Source organism: Equus asinus, chromosome 5 (genome assembly GCF_041296235.1).
Source record: "Equus asinus isolate D_3611 breed Donkey chromosome 5, EquAss-T2T_v2, whole genome shotgun sequence".
NCBI lineage: Eukaryota > Metazoa > Chordata > Mammalia > Perissodactyla > Equidae > Equus > Equus asinus.
Window position 1 is genome coordinate 2,762,717 of NC_091794.1, and position 25,531 is coordinate 2,788,247.

Genomic DNA, 25,531 nt, shown 5'->3' on the forward strand with positions numbered 1-25,531 from the left:
ATAGAACATTTTCATCATTGCTGAAAATTCTGTTGAACAGCTTTGATCTTACTGATATGGTGAGCATATTTCTTTCATTCATTCTTCAGCAAACACCTGTCGAATGGCTTCTCTTTGAAGAACAGAATAGGCTGAAAATAAAACATCTATGACAAGCTAGCAAAGGCCATGTCCTCCTGTGGCTGTAGAGCCCACCAGGCAGAGAGACAATAAACAAATAATGCATCGTATCATAGAAGGGCTTGACAGCGGCCAGAAGGAAAACTAAAGCAGCGTAAAGGGATAGAGGAAGGGCCTTCTGAAGTTGGGTGTGAGTAAAGGCTTCCCCGAGAACGTGAGGGTTGAGGGAAGTGAGGTAAACCGCCACAGGAAGTCTGTAGGAAGCGTGTTCTAGGGAAAGAGAAAACCAAGTAAAATGACCCTGACATGAAAAACTTTGAGCATACAAAGAACAGCAAGAAGGCCATTGTGGCTAAAAGAGCAGACAAGCAGGGATGTGGCCAGAGGCAAAGTCAGAGGAGTGAGCAGGAGGCAGACCACGCAGGAACTCGCAGGCGAGAGTCAGCAGTGGGCTTTCTTCTGGGATAATGGGAAATGTTTGAGTTGGGGGGGGTGACGTGATCAAATTTATATTTTAAAACCATCACTTTAGCTGTTTGGGTGTCAAATTAATTATAAAACTGCAAGCATAGAAGCAAAATTTATCTAAAAACTTCAGAAAAAGTAAATTATTTACCAGAAAGTTCCTGGTTCAAATGTGAAGCAAACTGACATGTGGAATGATCTGTAATGGAGTGTGAGAATTAAGCCTTCCTTTAACCTTGAGGCCTTAAACATTCTCCTTCAAAGGACAGGCTTAGTGAGCGAATTGTACTTCCTTTTCTACAAATTCATCGCAATAGTGGGTTTTGCAGAGAATAATATTTAAGCAAACTATTATAAATCCTATTTATTAGTATCAAATGTTTAGAATCAATCTACAAGCAAAGACTGAAATAAAATCATATTAATAATTACAGATATGAGGTTATACAAATTTAAAAATAATTAGGTAACTGACAATTCAGAAAGTGGAGGCTGATATAGGGACATGAAATTTTTTCATCTCACGTAGTGAAATGTTGATGGAACAATTAATAGTAGTTGAAATATTATTTAAAAGCATTGAGTTACTTAGTAGGGATAAAAGCTAAAATACTAACAAAACTCAGAAAGAAGTCAATATTTTAAGAGGGACTCAATTGATTCTGTTTAAATCGGATCAATCAAGTAATACCAGTAAAAACACATTACTTATAATTATTATAATCCCTAGAAGAATAAATCAGAAATGTATAAAAAATACTTACCTCTGAGAAGGTTTACAAGAGCCAGTAGACTTTTTCTTGGTGTTTAATACTATTTTGAAGTACTTCTGTTTTTAACTATTTGCTTGTCATGCTTTATAATAATAACAATAATTCTATTACATAGGACTTAAAAATATTATATTACTGATACTGTATTACAAAATAGTACTCAATTTTTTTCTCACAATAAAATTTAAAACTGATTGGCAAAATTACGCATTTTAGATGCTGAGTGAATGGTCCACTTTTTTTTTTTTAATGTGCACTTTGTTCACTCTAAGTAACCACAACAATCAAAAACAATATATTCACAAAAATGGGCCATAGAGCTGGTTCAGGTACATAAAGGCATATTTTTCAAACTGTTCTCAGCAGCTCCAGGCCAAGGACACTGGCAAAACTTGCATGGTTGCAATTTAAAGAAAGAATAAATAGATAAAAATTGGAAGTCATATTGAGCATTAAAAATCCTTGATACATAGGTCATGACAAAAATTCCCATGCAACATTTTCTTTCCCCAAAAGATAAGTAAGCCATACGTAATGGATCATGTCCAAGGAAGAAAACAGAAGAAAAGAATAGTAACATTTTGTTGTATTTGATCAGTATAGAGATTTACTATTAAATGCGTAAAGATCTCTGGTGCTAATGTCGAACTTGAAAAAGTTGTCAGCAGCTTTTACACCCTGTAAGACCAGTTGCTGCATAATCAGAGGTCATAGAGAACGAAAGCTTAGACATGTTCCAAGTAAATGTCTGGCATATACAGCACCTTAGAGGCAGAAAAAACTTGAAAAGCACTATTCCCAATGTCAGAAAAGAGAGTAGAAAATGAAGGATAGAGGTGACTTTCATCAGCATGGAGGTGATATCCATGATATGCAATCCACACGCCAAGGGAGAAGTGGTTTACAGAGCGCGCTGGAGACCAGAAGCGAGCTAAGCAATCTTCTGCCAAAATTCTTAGGAAAAAAAAAAGGACAATTTTGTTTCACAAGCACATAAAGAAATCAATTGAATAAATATCAAAAGGAATCTGAGCTGTCAAGCACAGCTCCTTGAAGCCCCTATGTTAACCAGATGCCATGATTTATAAAGCACATAATAAATATTCAAGGAAAATGAGCTTAAAGAAAAAAAAATAAACTAATTGTACATTTGTAGTAATAGTCTTATTATTACAGGTGATTATTATGGCCTACGATTACAGGTTTTAAAGAAACAGGAATCTGTGTTGGAATATCTGTGTATGATTTTCAAATTCTGAAGAGAAAGTTTTTAAATTCTGCTTTCTAAATAATTCTAACTTCAACAAGTCATAATCACTGAGCACTGATAGTAATTAAATCTCAGAATGTTCCTTGAATAGATTAGATAGTAATGTAATAAAATATCAGAATTTACAAATTATGAATACAAATATATATTCCCACATGTTTATTAAGATCTTTAAATTTTCAAGTTCTTGCCACTGCAAGAAATCATAAAGAAAGGAAGAGTCTTTATAGGATTTACCAAGTAAACACTGGAAGAGAAGGTCAGTAGTAAAACCATCTAACCAAGCGCCCTCAATTTCAATGAGAAACCTAAGAGTCTAAAGAATCACTCTGCTAAAAATTGTGTACTTAATTTTTGCTAAAGTGAGAATTATATAACTAGCACTGATTCGAAATCCAATTTTGGACAATGACGACTTGAAGTCAATTTTATATATTGATTGTCCAGGTTTATTTGCAAAATGTATTTGTCAGGGCCCTTTTGGTGAGAAGTCACAGAAATCCAAGTCATTGTTTTAATCCAAAGACTGTTGTAACTAGATCCAGGATCAGTTAGCTGCAGGTGTGGCTGGATCTAGTATTTATAAACAAAAATAGTTGCTTTTGGTCTCTTGCTGATGCTTTATTCTGTAATGGCCTCACTCTCAGGGTGAGCTGTTGCTATAAGGCAGCCCATTGTATCTTGAGATTTATCACCTACCTACTTCAACTCCAGTGAGTAGTAGCCTTTATTCCCTAACAGTAGAGACAAAGTCCTGGAATTGAGCTTTGTTGGCCTGACATGCTGTAGGCTCACCCCTGGAGCTCAAAGGGGATAGAGGGATGGATTTAAACCCCACGACTACCAAATAGAAACTGCATGAAATGAGAGAAGGAAAAAATTGGTTTTAAGGAAAATCAATGTGCTCTCCCAAGACCAAAGGAACATTAATTGCAGGCGAGCAAAAGCAAGAGATCTCCACTATTTTTAATTGGGTTTATTTTTTATTCTTAAGATGATATCACACCTGGTATGCTTAATATTGTAGGATTGTAGGAAGAACATTGGGAATGGAGGCAGGAAGAGCTAATTGTATGACCTTGAGTAAGTTGCCAAGGCTTTCTTAGCCTACTTTCTTCATATGTAAATCATTTTAAAGGTACATTCATCGTTACAGTTCCATGAATGATTTGATGAAGAAAAAAGAACCTGGTAAATAAAGGCTTGTGTGCCAAAAATAAATCCAGGCCTGCTGTATCACACAACTTCAGAGGACATCATTCACACAGAATACGATAGAAGAAATCCAGCAATGTTATCTATGAGATGGGGCCAATGCCTTCTTTAAAGAGCTCTATGAAGATTTAATATGATAACATGTGAAAGCATCCAGCATAGTGTTGGCCACTGATGTGGATTGAATTGTGCCCCTAAAAAAGATATGTTGGTGTCCTCTCTGCCAGTACCTCAGAATGTGACATTTGGAAATAGAGTGGTTGCAGGTGTAATTAGTTAAGATGAGGTCATACTGGAGGAGGGTAGACCCTTAATCTAATATCACTGGTCTCCTTATAAGAAGAGGAGAGAGAGACACAAAGGGAGGAGAATGCCATGTGAAGACCCAGAGACACATAGGGAGAAGACAACCATGTGAAGATGGAAGCCAAGATTGGAGTGATGTATTTACAAGCCAAGGAACACCAAGGATTGCTGGCCATCTCCAGAAGCTGAGAGGCGTGGAGCCAGATTCTCCCTGGGAGTTCTCAGGAGGAATTAACACTGGCAACATCTCGATTTCAGGCTTCTAGTCTCCAGAACTCTGAGGGAATAAATTTCTGTGGTTTCAGCCACCCATTTTGTGGTACTTTGTTACAGCATCTCTAGGAAACTAATACAGCCACACTGGAGTCAGTCATGGTTAGTTAAATTTGAAAATGCTTTAATGTTTTCTAAATGAAGTATTACTCACATATTTTAAGTCTGTTGACATTTTAAAAATAATAATATTCAACAACCATTGGATTATTGTTGGTCACCTCGTTGTATCAGTTTATGACACTTGTCATTTTTTCCTCTTCCACTCTAGAAAGCCTCTCCTGTCTGACTTGATGCCCTTCTCTCCCAGCTCTCCTCCTATCCCTCTAACTGTTCTCTGTCTTTATCGTGTCCTCCTTTTCCTCTTCCCTTCAGTGTTGGTGGAGTCCAATATTCAGCCATCAACCCTCTTCTCCTTTTACTGTGGGCATCAATGACTATTCATGGTTTACCAAATTCATAGTTACAGCCAACATCACTCTCCTGAGCTCCAAATATGCATTGGCCAGTTGCTCTTCTCCTTCTAGATATCAAATGCACAGCTTAAACAGAGTATGTTCAAAACAGAAGTCATAATCTTTTTCCCAAATATGATTCTCCCCCAGCATAAACTCAGGAGTTATCACAGATTGTTCCTTTCCCTTACCTTTCGCATCTAATCCAGAGCCAAGCTATGTTAATTTCTCCCTTCAACTCTCTCGTGTTTATCTCCTCCTTTCCATCTCCATTACTAACTTAATTAAATCTCTCATCATTTCTTTCCTGAATTATAGAGAATCACATAATGTGCATCCCTGCCTCCATTTTTGCTGTCTCCCAGTTCCTCCTACCCACTGCTGCAGGCGTGATCTTTATAAAAGGCAAAACAGATAAAATTACTCCCTACTTAAAAATCTTCAAGTTTTCCCACAGACTGATGGATGGAATCCAGGTTCTTGGGCAGAGTAGTCAAGGCCCGCATTGATCTGGCACTTGCCTCTTCTCTAGGACCATTTTTGCTAGTTGCTGTGTGTTCTCCAGCTCTATTTAACCACTCAGAGCCCCAGAGAGCACCACGTCCCCAAGCAGCTCCTTCTGCCCATGGTGTCCCTGTCCTCTGTCCCAGTGCCAAACACTTTTCCTCTTTACATTCAAATCCAGACTTTCCTCCTCTGTATAGAATTGTGACTTCCTTTTTATCCCTACTCACATTTATTTTATGATTTTTTTAATTTTTTTTAATTCCTTTTCTTTCCTACTCAAATATCTAACAGGGCACCTAAAACACAGTGTCACCCTTGTTATTTTATACTCGTTTTTCTCCCCAAGCACCTCATGAAGGCGGGATTCTCCATGATGTGTCTCCACATATGGCACATAAGAAGTGCCCAGTGAATGTCTGCTAAATTAATGAACAGAAATGAAAAAATAAACAAATGGGTGAACAATGTGAGATAAATGCTGAACAAGCCAACAGCCCCCTAGGGAAGCATTTCACTTGTGACTAGATGCACACTGGACTCCGTCTACATCAGCAGTAGGTGAAAGTGCAGAATCTGGAGTCCAGTAGCTTGGATCCCCTGCTTGGTCACTTATTTAGGCGACTTGGGGTGAATTTTGACTTTAAGGTGAATTTTGCAGACATTTCTCTGCAAAAATTGGGATGGAATAATTCTTCCTTCATTGGGTTGTTAGGAAAATTAACTGAATATATATTTATATGATTAAGAATGTGTTGGGGCCTGCCTGGTGGTGCATCAGTTAAGTTTGCATGTTCTGCTTTGGGTAGCCTGGGGTTCGCTGGTTCGGATCCAGGTGCAGACATGGCACCATTCATCAAGCCATGCTGTGGCTGGCGTCCCACATATAAAGTAGAGGAAGATGGACACGGATGTGAGCTCAGGGCCAGTCTTCCTCAGCAAAAAGAGGAAGATTGGAAGCAGATGTTAGCAATACTTTCAGTGACACAGATTAGAGGCAAGACTTTTGTTTTCATTGGAAAGAATTCTTATTCTTTCTGTCTGCATATATTGAAAACCTGAATGCAAATTATTATAAACAGCATTTCTGTAGCTCCTGATGCTTTCTGATCTACACGTGAAAATACACCTGTTTATGACAGGGTTCTTTCACTCCCAGTGAGTGTTGACAAATGTGTGCTGTAATCTGTTTGTACTCCCTGATGGTTTTTCTCCGCACTGCACTGGGATGCAGGACCCGAGAGGGATTGTGGGAGTCACCCTGACTCCTGTTGAATCAAACCTGGTCGAATCCTACGTGAAAAAAAGAGATTCCTTTAATGTGCAGAATCCACTGGCGCTGCTCCTGGGCCACACTGAGGATTTTCATTTTACCTCAGCTGCCACCAGCTACTTGATGGTTTAAGTCTGTAGTAAGTAGAAGAATAAATAAATTAAAACAAATTTGTGATACAAATACGAATGTGAGGGGCTCGTAGAAGTGAGTGGTCAGGAAAACTTTACGGAGAAAAAGAGGCATGATTTGGGAGTGAGAGGGTACCTGGGATTTGAACAGGCAAGGAGGTGGAATGGAAGGCATCCTAGGTGGGGAGCAGTGTGGGCAGAGGGACAGGACCAGAGCACACCTGTGTTTTGGAGATGGGTGCACTCAGTCTACCTTAAGCCTTAGGTTTCTGTGGGGAGGAATCAGGATATAAACTGGAAAGATGTGTTAGATCACACTATGGAGAGCCTTAAATGCTCAACGGTGCTGTTTTAACCCTACCCAAAATGTTATAGAAAGTGGTTAAGATTAGAAAAACTTTTGAAGATTAGAAAGTTTTGAAGAATAGAAAGATGGCAATTCTTCCTGAAAGGGATATTGTGCAAAACTGCCAGAATAAACTAGAGCTTAAATTCAGGCCAGACTTCAAGGAAATAATCTCCTTCCACCAGCAATTGTAGAGTCTAGAAGCCAGAATGTGGCAGCAGAGAAGTCATCTTCAGATTCTGTTAAGAGCTGAAGGGTCAGCAAGAGAAAGGTCAAATGAAAATAGTTCATATATAGAATCAGGAAAAAGTTTGAAACTAAAAGTCTAAATTCAAGAGTAGAGTCTGGGATGGACCAAATCAGCATGTGGTGGGCAGAACCCAGGTCAAATTATGTCATCATATATAAACATCTCACATGCGTCACAGTAGGGACATGTCATTTGGGGTAGCCATCTTGCTTGTTACAAAATACTGCTGCCAGGGTGGCCCAGGAACTCAATAAACCCTAATAGGAAGGAGGAGAGCAGAGGGACCAATTAGCCTCCTACTGCAGAGTCAAAATTCAGAGTAGTGAGGGCCCGGGGTAACATGGCAGAAACGAGATTGTAGGGGTCGGCTCAAAGAAGCCTCAAGAGGAAAACACTCCTTTTTAAAAAGGTTCTAAAGTTAAAAGCCTTTTGAAGCAATTGCATATGTCAGGTAATTTCTCCAAAACTTAAGTGCTAATTAATGGATTCTGCAGCTGACTTGCAAGCTAAATTCTTTTAGAAAAGTCACTCTCTCAGTGACCTGGCTATTGCATTATCATCTCAAATGCCATTTTTTCTTATTATTTCATTATGATGTAACCTTCAAAGGACAAAAATTACATGTAAGTCATAAATCTTATTTCCCTAAGACCAAAAGAAAGTACATCTTGAAACTTATAATAAAACTCTTACTTCTATTTTACACTACACAACAGACGCACATTAGACCCCAATTTTTCTGTTACTCTGACTCACCATAAATTTGCTGTTAAATAGTTTTTAATTGAGATGAAACATTAAGAACCTACAAAGAAGTGAATTCTCAGTTCACTAAGGACTAATTGCCAAGCCCTGCAGCATTTATAAGCGTCAAGGTCAGTGTCAAATGTGGAAGGTCAATGAAACTTGCTCGCAAAAGAGCTCTGGATGCAGACCCACCATTGCAATGAAGAGCGCCCTATAGCCCTTCAGGACACCTCTATGGCCACTTTCTATCCATGAAATCATAAAGTTATTTTGATCCAGTTTTACTTTTTTCCTTCAGTCAGCATTTTATGCATATTATATGCAAGCTTTCCTTTTAATCTGGGCAATTTATCTAAAGTAGAAGCTTTCTTGGACCAAAAGTCTACAGGGTTCTAATTAATGCCTGTGTCAGCTTAAACTCTAATCCCTTAGTTACTCTTTTTCCTGTTTTCCGATTTTGTTTTAGGCTGGTATATGCTTATTGGATTATAAGGCGCTCATGGTAGTCTAAGACATTAACCACGCAGTCGAGTGTAATCACAGTTAATGATAGCCCTGTGGTTCTTGGCCTTCTGGTCCTCAGATTTTAAGACTTAGGAAAGTATAAAGGTATGAAATATTTTTTATTTTAGGATTCCTCTATGTTGTTGTATAGCTGGCTCAGGAGAGACCAACTTTCCTGATGTGATCTTATTTGCCTGTTGTAGGCCTGCTCTGTGCCAGACACAATGCTGTACATTTTCACGTGTAGCTTTACTAATTCTCACAAACACCACAAAGCTAATTATTATTATTTTCCCCATTTCACAATGGAGTTCAATTCAGAGTTGTTAAGCAACTTATTCACTATCACACAGTGATAACTGTAGGTCTATCACACAGTATAGGTAGCAAAGTCAAGATGTGAATCCATGTCTGTCTGACCCCGAAGCTCATGCTCTTTAATTATGTCAGGTTAAATCTACTTTCTTCCCACATCTTCATAACAAAATACAGATAGATTACACTGCACCGCTGTGTGTGTGACACTGCTGAGCTAAGTATGAGGCAAGAAAACAGTCAAGTTTCTGAGTAAAGAATAATATCAAACTCTTACTGTAGCTTTTCGGTAGCATCGGTGTCTCTGTTGAATAACTGTGCCTCCCAATGACTTGGTTTGTAAATTGTGGGACTACTTAAAGGATGGAGAGTCTTGATGAGGATCTTAATCTTTTTCTTACTTGTGTACAAGGAATTCAATATGCTTGACAAGGGCCAAAACAAGCAAGAGGAATTGAAAAGAATAAATATAAAGCAGTGTGCTTTTAGATTGTATTAAATAGAGTCAGGCTTTGATGCAGGTCAACTGAAAAACACCAAGGGATTTTGGTTGGCCACAAGTTCAATAATAGATAGCACCATGACATGGCTATTACATAAAAGCCGACTCCATTTTAGGTTCCATTGATATGAGAAAAGGACCATATTTAAGGAATGAAAGAGTCCTTTTATAGTCTGTGTCTTGTGTACTGTGACCAGTTCCAGATGACGCATTTTAAAAGTAACAATAGCAAAGCATATTTTTTCCAACAGTCGGGTAACCAGGATGGTGAGACTTTTAAATGTGTCTGATAGATCAAGATATTTTTATCCTGCACTCAAAAATGTAAGGAGAAAATGGAAGGGAAAATAATCGGTCTCTCCAGATACCATTTGTGTTGTCACATGCAACTATTTAAGACCATTGTATGGAAGCTTCATGCAGACAAATTTTTTACTGATTTTTTTATTGACTAGGAAAGCCCAAAAATGAAACAGACTGACACATAGCATAGTCGCAGAGATGCAAGTAGAATAGTAAAAGAATGTCCAGCATGTACAGGCTCTCTTCAGTTCTAAGATCCCATGCCTGAATGACAGCCATAATATTTTTCTTTCATTTTATTTATTAACCTATCATGTAATGTGAAGCAAGACCGCTTCACCCTCTTTCTCTTTTTTTGGTGAAGAATATTGTCCCTGAGCTAACATCTGTGCCAATAGTCCTCTGTTTTATATGTGGACAGTACCACAGCATGGGTTGATGAGTAGTATATAGGTCCACACCTGAGATCTGAACCTGCAAACCCCAAGCCGCCAAAGTGGAGCATGCAAACTTAACCACTACGCCACCAGGCCAGTCCCCACTCTCTTTCTTTTTAAGCAGCTTAAAAGAAAGTATTTGTTTAATTAATTTGACAAAGAATTGCAGGTTCCTCTTGGAGAGATCCAAATTTTATCATCAAATAGAGGAGTGGTTTTTTGGTTGTTTTTGTGTGTGTGTGAGAAATATTGTCTCTGAGCTAACCTCTGTGCCAGTCGTCCTCCATTTTGTATGTGGAATGCTGCCACAGCATGGCTTGAAGAGCTGTGTGTAGGTCCACACCCAGGGTCTGAACCCATGAACCCCAGCCCACCAAAGCAGAGTGCGCAAACCCAACCACTACACCACCAGGCCAGCCCCTAGAGGAATGGTTTTAATATCTATCCTAAAGACTGAACTTATAGAGTCATTCAATCAACAAGCATGTATTGAGCAGCTAATAGGATACTAATACAAGTCACAGTCTCTACTTCCAAGAAATATAAGTCTAGTAGAAGTGACAAAGAAGTAGCTGATTAATACTTGAGTGCAGTAATATGTGATAAATAAGTGAATGAAACTCACAGTAAGCACACTGGCACTATCGAAAAAACAATAAGGATAAAAGAAGGTTTCCTAGAGGACGTAACATGCAAGAGTCTTGAAGAATGACTAGGAGTTAACTTGGTTAAAAAGATGAGGAAAGGATACGTTATTAGCAGAAAAAGTATGTAGGAAATTTCTATAAAGTTTCAAGAAATTTCTAGATTCCACAAAAAGTTGTTCGGTGGATTTTTCCCTTGAGTAATCCAGGGAACAGCCACATCTACCTGTGGCAGGTATGCTATCGATGTGGGAGAAAGTTTGTCAAGCTCATCCACTAAGGAGTTGTAGCCCTCCCACCTTCCCTCCATCTCTCTCACCAGCCACCCTGACCAGCTAACGTTCAGGTGGAAGCCCGAACTTTGGCCTTTGGTCAGAATGCTCTAAGTACATCTTATGCGACTGAGTACATCTAAGTACAAGATGACATGTACATCTTGACTAGCTTGGATTCTTTGGGTCAATAGTATTTTTTGCCCTCAAGTTATCCCAAAGTTATAGAACTTAAGTGGAAAAATAATTCAATTCATGCAGACTACTTGTTTTTGTAAGTTCAAATTATACCATCTTTAATCTATATACTTTGCTTTACTGTTGAAAGATGAAAATAAAGAATCACTCATGTATAAAACTAGGTTTAGAATTAAAATTAGGTTAGAAACGACCCATGGGATATTTGCATTTGTTAATCAGAATTCATCCTTGTCAAAAGAAAAAGGTTTATTTTGAAATAATGGTAGAAAATATCTGTTAAGAAAGATTCATTCCGCCATTCATCAGTTTTTAAGGGCTGGGGATACAGCGAACAAGATCCCATGATATTGGCCTCAAAGAAATTACATCTAATGGTAGAGATATGGAAGAGCAGTCTAGAATAGCCAAAATGATAACTATGAATGCTATTTCAAACTCAAAGTGTGAGATGAAGTTAGCATAAGGTATAGATGCAGTTAATTCTGGGACCAGGCATGTTAAGAGGGACAAATCAAACTATCACTTTATGGTTAGATTCTATTGGAAGTGACAGAAAAGCCCAAATAGCAATGGATTTCTCCCAAAAAAACAACATCCAGGGGTAAGCTATCTATGCCTGGTAGGATAGCTTCATGATTCTCGAAGACCCAGGCTCCTTCCTTGAGTGGCTATCTTCGGAGCATTGCCCAGGATGGCTGCTTAAGCTCCATGCTTCAAGGAGGAAAGAGTAAACATGGTCATCTTTTCTCCATTGGGGTCACTTCCCCCTACACTGCCTGGTCAGAACTTGGTCACACAGCCTTATCCGGATACGTAAGAGGCTAGTAAAATATCATTTTTATTCTGGCCAGCATGTGCCAGCTCAAAATCAGGGGTTCTGAAACTAGGAAGAAGGAAATAGCTACTGGTGGGCCACAGTCAGTCTCTGCCACCATGAAGTCAGATCATGACTAGAGAGGCAGGACCTGCATTGTCATCAAGTGTGAACTGAGGTGGTTCCTTCTGTGGGATACCCAGCTTGTGCTGTAAGCATGATAGTCTTTAAAAGTTGTTTAATATGGGGTATTTTCACATAGTGGAGATTGTTAAGTTTTTTCATAAGATACACATTATAAATCAAAGGAAAAAATCTCAGGAAAACTTTTTCTTTCATTTAAGACAGAATGAAAAAGTCATACATTTGTTCATTGTTTGAGATTGTGCTAAAAGTTTGGTAAATCAATACTTTATAAACACACTCACATATATGCACACAAACATAAAGCTTTATCTTTTCGCAACCATTTTTCTTTGATCTATATGTCTCATTTACCCAAAAATCTATCTCCCCTTCATTGTTATTTCTTGACAAGCCTATTCCACTGTCCAGTGTTTATCTTTGCCAGCAATTCTTTCCTATAAATACATTTTGCTAGATTATAGTTAAATCTACACTTAAATACAAACTTTTTGGGACGCTCTCCACTCAGACTTTGCGGTTACAGTTAAGCAATGATACTTGTTTTTTTGTTTCCTGAAAATACTTCGTCTCCTTAGGTCACGGTCATTCAGTGCTGTGCAAATGTGATTTGGAAAGGAAGTTTAAATGGGGCTCCCTAATTAGTCCTCACTCGTTTCTATCTTCCCCACCCCGTATCCAGTTACCCCAGAGTTATATGCACCCAATTGAAGAACATTCCATTTGAGATTTATATGCCTTTGAGTGTGAATGAACAGCTCTCAGTGATGGAGTCGGAGCCAACTGCTCTCTCAGCTGAAGTGAATCAATTCTTCCAGGGTCCCGTTTAGTAAATTACCTCGTCCCACGCACTAAATTTGCCTCACATGGGCAAACAGCTTTCTTCCAGGGAGTAGTTTCATCACCCCAGTTCTCCACTGGCCCAACCTCATTGATGCTCAGGGTGATTCATGTGACACGGTGTTTACCCACAGCCTCAGACGATAAGACTGCACAGTCATTAGTTTCATCTAAGAGCACCTGTGCCAGTATTTAAAGGGTAAATGAGAGGGCTGTTTTGTGGGGATTTTTTATAAATTGAATATAAATGAAAGTGCATGATTGTTCCCTAAACTCTGAAACTGTAAAATGTGGCGATAAACTCATCACTGTGTAGTAAGATGATGTGGCCCCTTAAATGTATCAGTAAACAAGCATCTTTCTCTTTGCATATTAATGCAACAATGTGTACACAAAATGACTCAATTTAAATAGCAATAAAATTGAATGTAATGCTTTGAAAGCAGTAAGTTTTTATTTTTAGCTGGCAAATATAAACGTCCTTTTAATTTAACTCAGTCCTGTTCTTCTCTTAGATATTAACTGCAGACATTTATTGGTTCCTCTTTTGAAAACTAAGATCCAGAGCATAAAATCCTTTTTGTGGTGCCATAATTTGTTAAATAATGCTTTGAAAGTGGCTGGGTGCCCAAAGAGCCCACGCAGAAATAAATGCACTCACACTGCTTCCAAATGTTCTCCCCTCCACATAGATCATGTCAGGAGCTGCCGTTTCTTTCACTGTCGCTATATCCAAGAAGCTATAATCATTCACCACCACTAGCAGAACATTTTAGCACACTACCCAAATCTACATCCAAGCCAGTATTTAAAATGTAATAAAAAGCATGTACGTTAAGTGAACCAGTGATCTAATGACATAAGCGTCTGAAATTGTCTTGGAACTACCTCTGAAGAATACATTAATAGGGACATTTTCAACAGTGAACACCGCCTGCTAGCTCTCTTTTTCTCACTTTTTCTCCTTATAAAATCTATGAATCTCCTTCAACAGTTCTCACAGAACAGAATGTGCCTGGTTCCTCATTTTGAACTTGGTCTAATGGCCTTCCAAGCACAGCCTGGTGGTAAACAGTAGCGAAAGTGGGGGCAGAACAAGGGGCTGGAAGATTGCAATGGAGACATTATTTCAGGCAATCTTGACACGCCTAGTTTCTGTGGCTTAAGAGTAGTAAAATCAGGCTTATGTGACTCTGTTCCCATTTTCTCCCTTATTGTCAGGAAGAGTGTTACCTCAGATCAGACCTGAGAGTTCAATTAATATAGTCCTCAAAGGCATCAAGCTTAAAAAAAAGGAATTGCCTCAATAAAAATTAAAACATACATTAAACTGGATAATGCCTGACTCTTTTCAAACCCATTTCACACTCATGAAGGTCTTTGAAACTAGAGCCCAGCTAGCTGTTATTAGTTGGCTCCAGGCCACAGTTGACGTGGAACTTGCTGGCTCATGTTTAAGAGAGTTAGGCCCACAGAGAAGGAATGCTGAGTCAGTCTCTCCCCTCACAGAACTTCATCTCAGCTCTGTGCTCACTTTTGTTTTGGTCTTAAACTGTTCAGATTGCTCTGCCCTCAAGATCTCTCTCTTTGTTCCTTAAATATGTAAATGAGAGGCACAGATGCCAAACTGAAAGAAATGAAGAAGCAGATGTGTGGAGGCCCCATGTCTGGCCATTAGTGCCATTCAGTGTCTGTCTGTCTGTCTAGGAATGAGAGAACACATGAGCTAAGGAAAGTGGCTTTACATGTCATAACATTTATATGACTCTAATGATATTTTGACTAACTTGCTAAACAAGTTGCATGGATTTTTGCCGTTTCACCCTTAGAAGTCGCTGTCCAAACCATTAGTAACATTGTCACCAACAAGAAGACATGGATATGCTTTGTAGTTCCTGTTTTGAAAAGTTACCTTCACAATTGACCCCATATGCAACATACCATACTGATTTCTGTTCTAAATAAATAAAAAAGAAACTCTTCAAGGAACTTGTAAGGTGCATTATGAGCAGAAAGATTTACATTACCAGGCAAAAGGTAATTGTGTTACACGTGAGGGGGGAAGAGACAAGAAAGGAGGTAGGGAGGACCTACTTGAATGCCGGGCATCTGTAGACACTCCTGTATAACTGTCCTCGTAACACACTATTTTCCACATGTCACCAAAATGGGAACTGAGCCTCAGGGAGTTGAAGTGACTTGTGAACAGTCATTCAGCAAGTCATGGCACAGCTAGGTCCTGAAACTGGATCCTTTTGACTCCAGCACCAACTTGCTGCCTCCTGACGCAGCAGAGATGAGGGCAGGATTCTGCCAGCAGTGGCGAAATGGAAAGCCTCTTAGAAGAGGTGGTACTTGAGCAGGGCATTTCGAGTGGGTCAGGCCGAGATAGACATCTCACTTTGTGCTGGAAGGAATGAGCAACACATGAGAATGACAATGAATGTTCTAGTGTGTTCAGAGCAAAAAGTGAGGGATTTTGAAGCCATTCTGTCTTGGGTTTGTGCTCATCAGTAGGGAGATTCTGAAATCTTTTAACTGAGGAGTGACGTGATCTGAACTGGAAGGACTCAGAGAGGTGTCCACCTAAGTGTGCGTGCCATGCCTGGTTGCAGTAGGGGCATGGAAGCAAACCCCACATGCTTGCCTCAGGCAGAAGATGGCTACCTGGACAAGTGGACATGTCTTTGCCACCACCACTATCATTACGGTGCCACCCCATGAGACATTTATGGTACCAGAATTGGTGTAAAGTCATTGGGGTCTTGACTAGTTGTGTTCTCTGTTGGCTGCTGTCAATTATTTTCAAGACTAATTGTGTTCCCTGATTATTTTCAAGACCAAAACTTCAAAATGATAATTACTAAATCAAACTATCCTGCCATCCAATCCACACCATAGAGATGCCAAATGGGTACCATTCTTACCTGAAAAAAGCTAACAAAACTTTGAAAGAAATTTAAATATCTTATCCTCAAATGAGAAATGCTTGGTATGTATTAACACATTTGTTTGTAGATAGCACTGCCAAGGTTGTTATCATCAATATCCGGAAGTGAAACTAAATCCAGACTATCTTCTTTCATACGTTGTCTGTGAGACAGCAACAGTGTGATGTGCCTGACAGCAGGACATTCTAGCAATGAATGGTCAGTCTGGTCTGTAGGCAACCTCAGAAAATTACGAAGAGGCAGGTGCAGACTGCTTCATGACCTCTTTCTCCAGTGTGCTAAAGGTGCAAACCTCCCTTTAATAATGTGGCCGATCTACCCAGAGTTCATAAATATTCAATACACAGCACACCAGCTGTGAAGCTAAGTAGATCTAGCTCTCATACACATTGATAAGTGCTGCTTAACAGCTCCTTGGCTGACTCCTTGGCTGACTCCTTGGCACCTGAGGTGTAAAAGCATTTTTTAAAGATCATATAGTTTAAAAGTCTGACCCCAGAATGAAAAGGCTGGGCAGAGGTCCGCCAACCAAGGCCCCGTGTGGTGCTCCGTCAGGAGGGCGTGCTTTTCAAGTTCAGCGTCCCTTCCCACGTCTTAGACAAAAGAACTCTAGAATCTTAGAATTTTTAGAATTTTAGTCTGTTTGTGATTCCTAAACACTGACTCTTCATAAGCATTTAAAGTGGAAAAACATAAATCTCGTTGAATTTTATAATTGTGCACAGTTTTGAGGATATTGATATTATTAGAGTGTACATGGTTTTAAAAGCTCTGATATTGAGAAAACTCAGTCTGTTATTTGTGCAGATAAAGTCAAATTACCTTCGAACTATTCATATGAAGATGACTTTAATTCAACTCCATAAATATCACATGGAGCCCTTACCACGGGCAGGCTCTGGGATGGGGCACGCAAGGAGAGTAAACCGCACCTGGCTCACCCCTGCTCTGAGGGGCCCCGTCTGGTGGGGGAGACACACCCATAAGCCAGAAGTCACCAGGTGGCACCCACAGGCTGAATTCAGCTTAGAGGAGTGTTTTATTTGATTTCGACAGTGTTCTTTAAAACATTTGAATTCCCTGTCCTTAACCAGAACTTTCGCCCTTCAGTTTGGCTCAATGCCTTTGTCACCAAGCTGCTATGCTTATTTATTGCACCTCCCGGGCTCCTAAAGGCATGTGAATTTGGTACCGTGAAATAGTAAGCAAGTAAATACTGTCCCGGATAGTGTTCTGCCCTCATTATAGCAACTGAGGTTTTACGGGGACGCAGAGGAGCGGGGGCTGGAGTTCCTCCCCGGTGTGTCGGGCATCTTTTGACAGAGGCCCGAAGGCAAGAAGGGCCTTCCAGGTGGAGAAAACATCATGTAAGTGTGGAGATAGGACAGGTGGGTCCAGGGTAGGGAATCAAGGAGGAGAAATATTTCTCCCTCATTTATTGGACACATACTGTCAGCCACTCCTAGGCACTTCCCATGTCATCCACAATAAACCAATATAAGTGACATGCTTATTATTAGCTCCATTTTTCAAATGAAGAAACTAAGTATCAGAGAAGGTAAATAACTTATCCAACAATCACCAGTTAGCAAACGATAGAGTCAGAATTCACAGTCCTGCCCGACCTTGGGCCTGGGCGTTTTCACCACTAAAGCCGATGGACCCATGAGCAGTGGCTGAATTGTTCAGGACACTTTTTTGGTAATTGAGATTCCAAGTCCCAGCGAATATAAACATAGGTGAGACCACTGGATATAACCCACATTTGGGGAAAATATAAGCTTAATTTAATGTGACAAATGAAATAAAAAATTACATAAAGAGACTTTTAGAGCTTAAAGACAACGGAGGGAAGTTCTAGTCCATCATTTTACGGATGAAGAAAGTCAAGGAACTTTCAAAAGTCAAAGAACTTCTATTTTAAGTGCAAATTAACATTTATTTTTCAATAAATGTCTTCTTAACCAGCTTCAAAATATTTAAATTCTCTTTGCTAAAGAGATAAATATTTGCAAAATATTTAAATTATCTTTGCTTTAAAAAATAATTTGTAGCAACCATAATTTTATCATACATATCCTACAAGTTTAAAAATAATTCAGGGAAAGCTAAAAATTTCCTTTTAAAAGCACTGAAGAAATAACTCATAAAAATCTAGCCATGAAACTGCCATTTTTGCTTCATTACTTTTATTGTGACCTATTGAACAACAAAAAGATGAGAAATCCATAAAATTCATATTGCAGTGACCTGAAGGATAAAAAAAAGTCGAAAACAAAACAGTAATTGTTGCGTGAGCTTTAATTGTATTTGGTGTTGAAGAATCTGCATGGAGAGTAGCTGTACATGTAGCTAAAGAGGAAAATACTAATTTAATTGTAGACATATTTCCATTTTTAAGAATTTAGGAAATGGGCAAAATTCTGTAATTGCGTCTTTGGCTTGGCTTAGCTAGAATTACTTGCTGAAAATAATAGTGTCCTATCAAAAATTATCTGATTTCCTATTTCTGTGCTAGGAATGTGTGTCATAGTGCCCAGAAAAAAAATAGGTGCTTCAATAAATACTTACTGAATAAATGAATACGTTTATGAATGTATGAAAGGATAAATGAATGAGTTATTCATGAATGGAATAGTTCTCTTTCACATTGTAGGCCTAATTGAAAATTAGCTCTCATAGAGCCATTAGAAAGCTGCTATTGGCCTAGGAAGCAATTGAGCAGGCAGAGTACTTCCTTAGATCCTAGCAAGATATTTGCCTAAGGAGCAATTTGTCACTTTTTATTTGATCATTTATTTATTCACCTACTCAACTTGCATTTATTGAAACCCTTCTCCATGCATTTTCTGATCAAGTCAGAGGAGACCGTGCTGGGCTCCCTGCTGGCCCACCGCATGCATCAAAATGAGGCGGGAATCTTTTCTCTACTGAACGAGGCAGAGAGGCTTAGTCTTTCCTAGACTGCATGTTATTATGTAAAGAGACCCAAAATAATGGTCCCTGGGATAAAAGATGCATTCTTCCGATACCTTACATGTGAACAGCTCCTCTTATTGTTGCTGGTCTTCCTTCAATGGTGATGTAACTGTTAGAGTCTGAGGCTTTATCTACCTTCGCAGTATCTACCTTCGCAGAAAACTAGGCAGCGTATGCTCAAACAAACATAATGGGCCTATGGTTTCTTTTACTTCTCTCAGTGGAGGACGGCGTGTGTAATACTATAAACTACTATAACAGAGAAAGGAGGGAGAGGCACATAGGAGAGAAAACACGAGTGGAGGGAAACCCACGCAGTCCAACAGAGAAAGGATAAGTAAAATTAGATAGATAGATACACAGACAGATAGGCATATGTATAAATAGATAGTGAAGGAGAGGATCTTTGAAAGTTCAGAAGTGAGCATTTGTCAGGGAAAAAAGCCCTTGGCAGAGCATTTGGTTTAACAGACTGTTGTCACTGAACTTTGAATTTATTCATCCTGTAGTTCAGAGGTGCCATCATTAATCACAACCACAGAGTTATGGAGTGGCTACCATGTGCCAGTTACAGAACCCGATGCTGGATCCTTAAGAATGAAGAAATGATCCCTGCTCTGAATGCATACGTACTCAATCCTCAGCTCTCCAAATTTTTAGTCACATTCCTGTCGGTAAATGTGTTTGAGCCAAAACTTTCTACTATATGAATACTAATTTATGTACATCATATATATCTCCTGTTTTACTGTATTATGTTTTTATATTTATTATAAAACACACAAAATGTAAAATAAAAGGAATGAAATTAAAATATTTTGAAATAGGGGCTGGCCCCATGGCCTAATGGTTAAGTTCAGCATGCTCCACTTCGGCAGCTGGGGTTCCCAGGTTCAGATCCCAGGCGCAGACCTAGACCACTCATCAGCCATGTTGTGGCAGCAACCCACATGCAAAACAGAGGAAGACTGGCACAGATGTTAGCTCAGGGTGAATCTTCTACAGCAAAAAACAAAACAAGACAAAACAAATTTGAATATTCATTTTATACATTAATAGCACAAAATTTATCAATTTAATGTCTGATTGTAAGTTCAGTGTATTTTTTAGGGCCAGATTTGCTATGATACAAGTGTAAATCCATATTTTTAATACTCTGCCCTGAGATTTTGTCATCTCTTTTTAGATCAGATTAGATCATCCTTGCATTCATATTGTAATTGACAGAGAACTCATTTTAGGAGTGGAAGACATGGATTTTCCATATTCTATGTGCTCACTTGGGCCTTGTTACATACTTTACGTCTGAGGCTGAGAATCTCCGTGTAAGGAGCAGAGTGGTCTTCTGGGATCATTGCCTTGGACCAGGTGAAAGCAAGGCCCTGCCCCAATTGTTCAAGCTCTTGAAGTAATTATTTACTTCATGAATACTTTAGCATTTTTCTCACTGTTTTATTGTTTAAACAACTGATTTCCAAAATTCTCTGATCACACACCTCGAACAACAAAAATGTTTGAGCACCTTCCACAGGGAAAATTATATTTTGTTTACAGTTTATTTAACACACACATGAGTGTGCATGTATTTTAAGTTTCCAGTTCTAACTTGTGTATGTTTGTTGAGGCCTGTATATTCTTTGTCCTCACATAGATCAGAGTGGATGTCTGCAGAAATACACCCCAATGGAAACAGTGTGAATGAGTCATGTCTCAAAAGTTCATACTGTGGGGATGATGCCCCTAGTAAACCTTTTGGGAAAAATTAAATGACTGATATGTAATCTTCAAAGAAGGGGTTTCTTCTATTAGAGTTTTGGGTATGTGTGTGGGGGTTAGGTCTGCATTAGAAAATTTAATCAATCTTTATTTCACTTTCTCATCTAAAGATGTTTCTTTTGTTAAAGCATTAGGACTGTTTAATAATATTGTCTTATATTTGTGATCATTTATTTTTGTTTAATCCTCACAAACAGCCCATGAGGTAGGGCAGGTTGTTATTTTCATTTTATTGATGAGGAAATTGAGATACAAAGAGTTTAAAGTTGTAGTTTGTCATCTTTTACACAAATTCTTAATGATACCTAATTTCCAATGTAAAGTTATTTCAAGTCTCATAAAAAGTTATCCTTCAGGTACATCATTATAGAGTTATTTCAGTTGTTTCATAGAGTTTGTGTTAAATCTATTTTATTACAATTATTTAAAATCTGGTTACTCTACAGACCAGATTACTTGCAGATAATCTGAGTAATCAGAACCCTCCAACAACTGATCAAACCAGATGTCAAAATGCAGGCATGTCCACTTCTGCTTTTTCACATTGTGGTCTCATTATATGACCCCTTGACCAGCAACCATTTTTTAAAGATTCCTTACCTCTAGTACCGTGTTTCTCAGTGGGTGCTACTAGCATCTGGAGAGAGAATTCTCCTTTGTTCAGGGAGAACACCACTTATTGCAATGCCTTTGGCGTCCATCCTGACCCCCTGCCACTAAACACCAGTAGAGTCTTTCCCCAGTCATAATTTGAATGCTCCTAAGGGCATTAGAACCACTGAGCTGAGGAAAGACAGATGGATCTCCAACTCTGCAGCCAGTGACTTAGGTTAATTTACCTTAGACCAGCAGTCAAGAGCGTCTGTCGTCTGCTTGATTTCCATAAGTGTTTGAAATTATATTAGGGTAGGGTTGCCAGATTTAGCAAATAAAAATACAGGACGCCCAGTGATCTGGCAACTCAGTATTGGAGGCAATATAATGCTAAAGTCACATTCTGGTCTCTCTTTAACTCACCAACTCAGGATCGTTAATAAACTGGAATCTCAGGTATTTGAGATTTAGAAGAGTGTGTAAGTGACACATCTTACATTTCAAGCTTGTAATGGCTGGAGGGATGCTCTCCTCACATAAAAATCTAGTTTTTATTAATAAATACTTAGTCTACTGAATCTAACTAAAACAAAATACTTGCGGAAATTTGTATTTCTCCTGCTACAGATATTAGACGTTATTTCTTCTTCAGCTACAATATAATTAATAAATTCCACAATTACTTAAAAAAAAAAAAGTCAGAGAGAATCAGCAACTTAAGCAATAGGGCAAAGCAGACTAAAATTATTTAATATCAAATCTCAAAATGTTCATGAACTTAATTTCTTGTGGATTAAGAGATAAGGGAATTATAAGCAGGAGTAATTTCAGTTTTCCTGATTGAATTGTGAAAATTTAGAGCCGTGGTGTTTTGTGCAATCTCATTGACGTGACTGACCTTAAGGGGAAGGATGATGAGGCATAATTATCGCATAACATGATATCTCAGCTGAATGGGTATTCGTGTACACCAGCTTTTCTGTTTGCTTCAGGTTCAAAAATGACACTTCCTTAACAAGGAGATGCCACAAGAGATGAAAGACCTTTTAATCCATGGTGAAGAAACATAACAAACCCATTATGAATGATGCAGCAAGTTTGGGGAAAAGAAAGCTGCTATTAAATATGACTGGCTGTCACAACAACAAAGATAGTAATCACTGTAATCGTAGCGATAAAATAATACTTGTATTTAGTTTCTTTCAAGGAGTTAAAATAGTGGACATCTCTTCTAAGTTAAAGTTTTCAATAATGTTGGCAAAGATAGCCAAAACTCAGACAAAAATCTCTAAATGTGAAGCATGTTAACGGTATTTAAAGTCATTGCTCGACCTGCTTTTGTTTTCTTCAGATTTCCTTTAAGATAGTTACATTTATATCCTTTTTCTTTCCTATGCATGTCTATGTTATTCTTTTTCCTCATGATTTAGTATTCTTGAACCAGGCTTCCTATTATTTGGCTTAAGTAAATCCATAATCTGCTAAAATCAGATTATTTTTGTTTTTCATAGCAAATAAAAAAATTTACATTCTTGTGATTACCTTCCCTGTTGTAAAATCGCCATTTCTTTTGTGACTTTAAATAAGAATGCCCTGTAAATATTTGATATCATTATCCCCACCTGGTATTCGCTGACGCTCCTTTGTTATGAGTATTTTCTCGACAGTGAGGAAACATTGCAGTGTAGAAAACGCGTGTGTGGGAAACGTTGCCCGTGGGCACACACCACCCTGTGCTCAGTGATAAATCTCCTGTGCAGGAACAAAGGAGAAATGAGTTTCCCCATTCCTGGAAAGTTACCTCGGAGCACTTTCTGGCCTAGCACTTGGGACTTTTGCCAGACTTCTTAATGTTTAAGGGACTCCAGCTCTGCTGGACAATCATCCTAAGCCCAGTAAAATCAACAACAAAACCAGTCTGTTCACAGTATATGATTTTCTTTCTGTGCTTTCCTGAATCTAATGCACGGTGTATGGACCTCACCCATTAAAACATTCATTGTAGCTTTATTCTGTCATAAAGACACCTCCAAAGATCTTAGAAATGCTGGCTTTTCTTTATCAACAACTTTCTCCGTAGAATCAAGATAGAGAGTATGGTGCACCAGATCCCTTTAATCCTGGCCAACGTTCAAAGAAGCTTCAAATTTTAACCTATTTTAGGTGCAAAATTTGTCAAGGAACAGAGTGAAGTCTCTTCAAAACTGCAGGACTTGCTAAATCTGAGGGTAGGAGGAGAGATCCCAGGTCTGTACACACGAAACCCGCTGGGCCCGATGGCGGCTTCAGAGGGCCCGAGTGAGATGTGTTCCTTACACCATCAGGGTACCTGGCTCTTAGGATGTTCTTGTGATTTAAACTTAGAGATGCCACATCAATTACCTGTGCTGCCCACACACTGATCGTGCCTGTGTATTGAATTTCCTTCCAAATGGTTGTAGTGTCTTTCAGGTCATTGAGACTCCAAATTGTAATGCTGCTTGTCCAAAGTGCAGGGTTTCTAATTTATATTCAGAGGATAGCAATCTCCCAAACAGGAAGTGGCTCATTATTTATTTTTAACCTATAGTAGGAAGATTTTGTCCTGGGAGTCTGCCATTTATGTGGTGTCCCTTCCCCACGCCACGCCTCAGTTTGCTGGCTTGTAAAATGAGGACGTTTTGACTGGATGATCTCTCAAGTCCTTTTCAGCACAGATATTCTTTTGTTCTATGATTCATTATATAATTTTATGGATAAATTTCTGAGTAGTTTACTGTTTTTTATCTTTGCTTCACAATAGCCTTTTTAAAAATGATAAAGCATGTGGTTCTACCTTTGCAAACTCTCGTGTCTTGTCCCTAATAGAAAAGTAAAACAAATTAAGAATTGTGTATGTTGATATGCCTACTATTATTTCAAAAACATGTAATTTCCATATGGTATAAAAGTGTTCATTTTCCACACGAATAGTGATCCACCTGTGGTGAAGCACTGCCCTCCCAGTGTGGCCAAAATCTCACATCCTATCATGTTCTCATCGCACATTATAGCTTATGTAGAAGGGAATTCTGCAAATAGACAACATCAGTGACTTCCATTATATCCCCTGTGTCAAATGTAGGTTTAGAAATTTTATCTTAACATTCTGATGCTTCTGAACCTTCTTTATTAAATGTAGCTAGGTAAGGGTAGATTTCTTTCCAAAAAACTAGGTTGATTTTTTTAAATTTATGAATAAAAATGTGTTCCATTCCTTTTAATTTCATAGCTTCCTTGTAAGGGTTGATGTCTTTGTTGATTATGTTTTGTTCCAATTAAATGATCAACAATTTTTCCACAAAGAAGATTTTATGATTAATGCCAATTTTTATCTCTTAAAAGGATCCTTCCCGGCCATTGGGGTGGAGGCGTTTTGCCCCAGCTTCCTGAGGGCAGGGTTTTTAAATAGCATCCAGGCCCCGCATCCAGTGCCAGGGGGAGGATCTTTGCCCCCCAGGATTCCTGCTGGTAGGTATTTCAGGTGAAGTTTTCTGCCGCCACATACAACAGGACTGTGCTCACAGTTGATGGACCCACAATGTGAAAATAAACATTTCTAAAGTGTGTTGTTGGAAAGAAATCCCAGTGACTTTTTTTAAATGCAGGAACCACATTTATGATGCCTAATGCTGTGAAAATTGTTTAAAGGAAGTGGAAGAAGGATCTGTAATCTGATCACTCAGTTAGCATGGTGCTGCCTCTTCCAGGAAAGATTTTATGTAAATACAACTAGCACTTCAGGCCCCAGAGTTTAACTCAAGGATAAAACAAGGTTGAAGTAAAGCCACTTTGCCACTTAGAATGTGCTAGAAAAGAGAATTAAAAACTGAGGGTTATTAACAGAAAGAGTAATTCCATATCTGGATGAGTTTATAGAGATTTAATTAAAGTTCCATTTCACTAAAGAAACATGATTTGAAGAAAAGCCAGAAAGTAGCAAATTTGGAAGAAATTTGTGAGAAAGAAAATTAATACAGTTTTCTCTAAAAATATCAATCTGATCACAGCCATATTTTATGAGAGAAACAAAATATTGGATATTGAGCATTTAAAAATACAATTTCACAATTTAGTAAGTCACTGTGTGGATTATCCATGGCATTATT

The 25,531-nt window shown here is 38.6% G+C and overlaps 1 protein-coding gene across 7 annotated transcripts in view; it reads left to right on the forward strand.

Moving 5' to 3' along the window:
* EPHA6 (EPH receptor A6) overlaps positions 1 to 25,531 on the forward strand; it is a 792,264-nt gene that overhangs the window by 631,281 nt on the left and 135,452 nt on the right. For 5 of the 7 annotated variants that reach the window (XM_070508536.1, XM_044771750.2, XM_070508539.1 and 2 more), the window contains one exon: positions 24,768 to 24,893. The exons of the other annotated variants lie outside the window; for them this stretch is intronic. In XM_070508536.1, coding sequence (XP_070364637.1) covers positions 24,768 to 24,893 — 126 coding nt within the window. The remainder of the gene's footprint in view (positions 1 to 24,767; positions 24,894 to 25,531) is intronic. 7 annotated transcript variants of the gene reach the window in all.